Source organism: Mustela putorius, unplaced genomic scaffold (genome assembly GCF_011764305.1).
Source record: "Mustela putorius furo isolate JIRA1106 unplaced genomic scaffold, ASM1176430v1.1 tig00000868_pilon_pilon_pilon, whole genome shotgun sequence".
In the NCBI taxonomy this organism is placed as follows: Eukaryota; Metazoa; Chordata; class Mammalia; order Carnivora; family Mustelidae; genus Mustela; species Mustela putorius.
Window position 1 is genome coordinate 7,305,676 of NW_025421502.1, and position 5,172 is coordinate 7,310,847.

The 5,172-nt window shown below is 42.6% G+C and overlaps 1 protein-coding gene across 9 annotated transcripts in view; it reads left to right on the forward strand.

The window, feature by feature from the left end:
- The window catches only part of LEF1 (lymphoid enhancer binding factor 1), a 119,356-nt gene that overhangs the window by 89,030 nt on the left and 25,154 nt on the right, over nt 1-5,172 (forward strand). For 7 of the 9 annotated variants that reach the window (XR_006608267.1, XM_045085560.1, XM_004748103.2 and 4 more), the window contains 3 exons: nt 96-186; nt 1,851-1,934; nt 4,075-4,197. Coding sequence is in view for 8 of the 9 variants with exons in the window: in XM_045085560.1 (XP_044941495.1) it covers nt 96-186; nt 1,851-1,934; nt 4,075-4,197 (298 nt within the window). In the remaining variant the exon portion in view is untranslated. The remainder of the gene's footprint in view (nt 1-95; nt 187-1,850; nt 1,935-4,074; nt 4,198-5,172) is intronic. The other 2 variants (XM_004748105.2, XM_004748106.3) reach the window with 1 other exon arrangement.

A 5,172-nucleotide genomic window follows, 5' to 3' on the forward strand; every position in this document is an offset into this window, starting at 1 on the left:
TAATGGTATAAAGCATTTTATTGCTTCTCTTTTATTCTTGTAGTCTGATGTCCTGTGAATCTGAAAACTCTCTTCTCCATTGTTCTTTTGAACAGGCATGTCCAGACATCCTCCAGCTCCTGAGATCCCTACCTTTTACCCCCTGTCTCCAGGTGGTGTTGGACAGATTACCCCACCTCTTGGCTGGTAAGATCCTTCCTGCAGCCTTCAGTCAGTCGTTTGAGCATGTGCTCTCTTCTTTCCATTCATGGAAATTAGCTTTATGAATGATAACATTTGTGGAGTTGAAGAAATTTCACATCAACAAGCAAGGTGCTAACTTTATTTCATTTCAATTTGAAGGATTAAAAAATATATAGACTTTGAAATGGATTGAATCCCTTTGCTAATATGTGTAGAAAATGACTGTAGCATTTATTTTGAGGCTTATAGTCTTACGGATTCAATTTGTGGCTTTGGGCATTTGCTATGCCTATACACAGGGCTCAGTTTGGTTCTTCTTGTTTACTTTTTTACGAACAACTTATTTTTGAAACAAACTTAGACACATTGGATATCAGTCTTTGCTTATAAAATGAGCAAGTGAGGGAAATGGCAACTCAAAATTCAAAAATACAAAAGCCTCTTTTGGATGTTAATAAAGTAAGCACCAGTTTGAGTTCGGACAAGTGAAAAACTGATGTTTGGGCTTCCTTTCTTCAGAATCCAGACACTCATTGTTTTGTTGTTTATATCTAGAAAAATTCTTACTGCTGTTTTCAAAATTCTTTAAATTATAAAGGTAAAGGAAAGGAAATGTATTTTTGGAAGGAAGACTTTTACATAGTGCAGCCTATTTTTCTCGTGTTATTGTTAGCACACAGCGTGCGCCCATCCCACTCCCATTTCTTCTCCATCCTTCCCTCCCCACTGCTCACTCCATGGAAACACTGCTTCAACTTGAGCAGAGGAACCCTCTCTTTTCTTTATCTGACCTTACGTCCTCAAAGCCCCCTATCACTCCCCCAGTCCTTACCTTGACTTCCTTATGTTATCTCTTCTTCAGCAAGAAGGGGTCATCCTGTCTTGGAAATTCCAGCTGTCTGACTGTCTGTCTGTCTGTCTCTCTCTCTCTAGCACTAAATCTCCCAGTCAACTGTTTGAGTTTAATTGATTATGCATACACTTTCAAACCTACATCAATTATTCTGTCTGAACTTAACGACTTAGGGGCAGGAATCCTGTGTTGAGTGGCAGCTGGAAATAAAGACTGTGTAAATGAGAAATGTGAGATGTAGGGAAAAACAGAGATGGGATTCTCAGAGTGGAGAGGGAATAATTCCAGTGAATTGGTCTTTTATTTCTTGACTATAGAATAGGTATATGAAGGGGTGGGGGAGTGCAGTGTTTTTAAAATATTTGTTCATTTAAAAAAATAAAATAAAATATTTGTTCATTTTTATATAAATTTCTCCCCTCTTTCCTTCCCTGAAGTTCTCAAAGATTTCTGAAAGGAGTATTTCACCATTCTCATGGTTCTGTTCTATTCAGTAAACATATTATATGTCTTATTTTGTTCAAAGCGTTAGTGGGATCGGGAGAGAGGAAGGGGTAAAAAGGTAATTCATGGACTGGTTTGCTTTTCAAGTTGAGGGTGGGAGATTTTCTTCAAGGTAAATGGTGCTTGGGTTGGGTGGAGGGAAAGAAGGGAAGCTTCGGAGAACTGAAGTAACTGAAGAAATGCTGTGCTCTGTAATGAGCCCCATGGGGTTCTTTTTGAATACCTCCCTCTTCTCCCCTCATCAAACTCTTATTGCTGGTTGGTAACTCATGTTTTGTCATTGATGGGTTCCTTTCTTCTGTGACCTCAGGCAAGGTCAGCCTGTATATCCCATCACGGGTGGATTCAGGCAACCCTACCCATCCTCACTGTCAGTCGACACTTCCATGTCCAGGTAGGTGGAGGTGGAAACTGGGCACCCCAGGACAAGTTGCTCCTCTTGCGCTTGCATTTCGTGCGCCTCTGCTTGCCTCTCGGTCGGCTAGGAGGGTGCATACCTCAGCCCCGCGTCTGTCTGTGCAGTGTGCCTGGCTCCCACACTAGGTGTCGCAGAGATTCCTGGGTAGGAGCCAAACGCTGCACCCCCCAGCACCAGCCACACCCCTGGGGAGACGGCGCAGCAACACCTGGGAAACTGTGCATCTGAAAGAACTCACTGCCACCCGACTGTGGGATGTGAAACGACCTGAAAGCAGACATTCTAAGAAGAGCTTCTTTGATTCAAAATATGCTGGGAGTGGGGTAGCAGGGAGGAGAAAGACTGGTCTGGTCTGAGTTCTGTAATTTGCTTTCTTTGAGGAAAGTTGTAACCATTTAATGCGACAGTGTCCGAAAATGCCCAGATAGTCAAGAACCTTCCTGGACCAAGGCTGTCCGAAGAGAAAGAACGGTGCTTACTGGCTGTCAGGCCATGCGGGGTGTGTGTCCTAGTGTGTGAATCAGGCCCTGTGTGGACATGTTGTAGTTCAAGCGAAGCTCTGTGAGGTCTGCCATGCCACACTGCTCTGTGTACTGCTTTTGCTTCTGGAAAGGATGGCGTCTGTGCTCGATGTACACACACATTCGTTGTGCATCATCTGTTTGTCCCATGTGGCTTGTTCAGGGGAGCTAGCATCATTGTGCTGGAAGTTAAACTACTGGGCTAGTAATTGGTTGGGAATCTTCACTTTTGATTATTTGGTATGAAATTCACAATTTCTGTGGTGAATTTCAGCTTTTTAAAAAATCATTATTTGCTCAGCAAATTGCAAATGTAGTCGGTTGGAGGAGATAAAATTAATATCCTTCCCCCCCAAATGTATTTTCACACCTTTTAACGTTGCAAGAACTCTCTGGTGACAGGATTTCCCCCCATGCAAAGAACAGCATCATGTGTCTTTGCAAATGGTACACGTAGCAGAGCATCACTGCTTGATCAAAATATTTGTATTTTTCCCATGCCTCCTTAATGTTTAAAAATTTGTTTCTGATCCAAGCAGAGTTCCTTCTTTGCTTCCCAGATGCAGAGATTAATCATGCTGCTGCGATAAAAGACCTGAGAACACTGTTCTTGTTGAATTAGATATTCACCTTAAAACAGTTGGAAAAGCCGGGCACCTAGTTGGCCCAGTTGGTAGAGCATGCAGAGCTTGATCGCAGGGTCTCGAGTTCTCAGGTCGTTGTGTGTGGAGCCTGCAAGTCAATCAGTCAATCCATTTGAAACACACAAATTTCTAAAGCTATTAAAATTTATCCAAAGCATTTATTTTTATTTTTATTTTTTTCTTGCATGGCAGTTGCCCTTCTTTGCACTGTATGGTGGGGGACAGTTTAAGATTTTTTTAATGCTCTACCAAGTGTACTTGGGAGAAAAGCCTTTAGCATGTGCAGTTTTTACCTGATGGCGAACTGTACCCTTCCCTTAATTTTATTATCTGTTTTTCATAAGACTAGATCTCTCAAATAGTACTTTCTTTCCGTATAGAAGATTATTTTAGAAGAAGCTGATGGCAGCTTTATTAAATTAGGGACTGAAAATAAACTTCCTGTGCCTTATTTTCTCAGTTGTTCTCTCCAGATATCAATAAAGAAGCCAGCCATTTGAGAAGACTTAATTTGACAGTTTGCTTAGGCAGAGATATTTTAATGTGGTGTCTTCAGCTTTCATTTAAAAATCATTTAAAAAGCTAAATCTTAATAAAGTATGTTTCCAGTAATTACTGAAATTCTTCTCTGAAAACTGCTTTGCAAGAAAATTGACTCTTTTTTTTTTTTTTTTTTTTTCAAACCTATGCTCTAGAGTCCTCCCAGGAAAAATGTCTGATTCTGTTAGTTTGGGGAAAAATTCTGTTATACAAGGAATAAGTATAAATGTTTCCACTTGAATACAGAGAGAAATTAATTATTGGCCCACTCTGATTCATAGTTATTTCTCCGATATGTAAAGGTGTGTTTTCACTTTCAGCCAATAGCAGTTAGTGGATTGTTTAAGAATTCTGCCTCCTTTTTGCTGCAACAGCCACTAGTACATATTTTCCTTTCTTTCCTTCTTTCAGGTTTTCCCATCACATGATTCCTGGTCCTCCTGGTCCCCACACAACTGGCATCCCTCATCCAGCTATTGTAACACCTCAGGTCAAACAGGAGCACCCCCACACTGACAGCGACTTAATGCACGTGTGAGTACGCCTCTGGTTTCACCTGTGAGCACCTGAACAGACTGAGGACTTAAACACAGCTTCTGCTTGCTGTTGTTGAACACTTCCTCCCTCTCTTTTATTACGAAAATCAGTGTGTCTCTGCCTTGATAGTACTGCCCCTGAGGACTTTAAGCAGCTTGATTCTCACTGCACTGATTTTAAGATTGGAATGAAGCATGGACCTCAAAAAATCAAGGGACCTGCACCAAAACGGAGCAGTCTTCCAAGTGTGGGAATTGAATAATCTTGAGCTGTTTAGCAGTTCACTGCCAGGTTTTAATTGGGTTCTGATTGTTGCACCTGATGGTACCGGAGGGAAGTAGACGGGACGGCTCCCTGCATTTCCTTCTGGACATGCACTTAACCATGCTTTAGGCTTCAAAAGCACAGAATTCAAGGGAAAGGGGCAGACCAAGCCCAGGATCCCCTATCAGGCCAGGCTTTTCTCAGGATGTTATACCAGGACTAAATTTCCTAAAGAGATCAGTAATTGAATTCCTTAATCTAGGGTCTGTAGACGGGGGCGGGAGGATGGGGTCGCAGCGGGCATCGGTGCAGAAAACCCCAGCACATGCAGGCAAAGCCAACATGCACTTGCTTAGGGGAGAGTTTCATTAGGTTCTCAGAGGGACCCTTGACGGAAGAAGCTCAGAACATCAGTTCTGAAAGAGGAATAACCACCCATACTTTGTGTTCAGCTTTTCTTGAGGTGACCAAGGAGCACGGGCTCAGGCCCATTTGGCGTCAAACACTTGCATAGCTATAGGTCAACTTTGTCAGACCAAAGGATCTTTGCTCCTCCTGAGTTGTTTTTCTGACCCGATGCTCTTCTGGGTGCTTGTAGAGCTCTTAGAGGATTGTCCCCGGCCTGAGTTTTTGTCTGGTGACATGAGCGATGCTCTGCTTCCCCTGTCTCTCCCTCCCCACCCCCTTACCATCCCAACCACCTTTTAG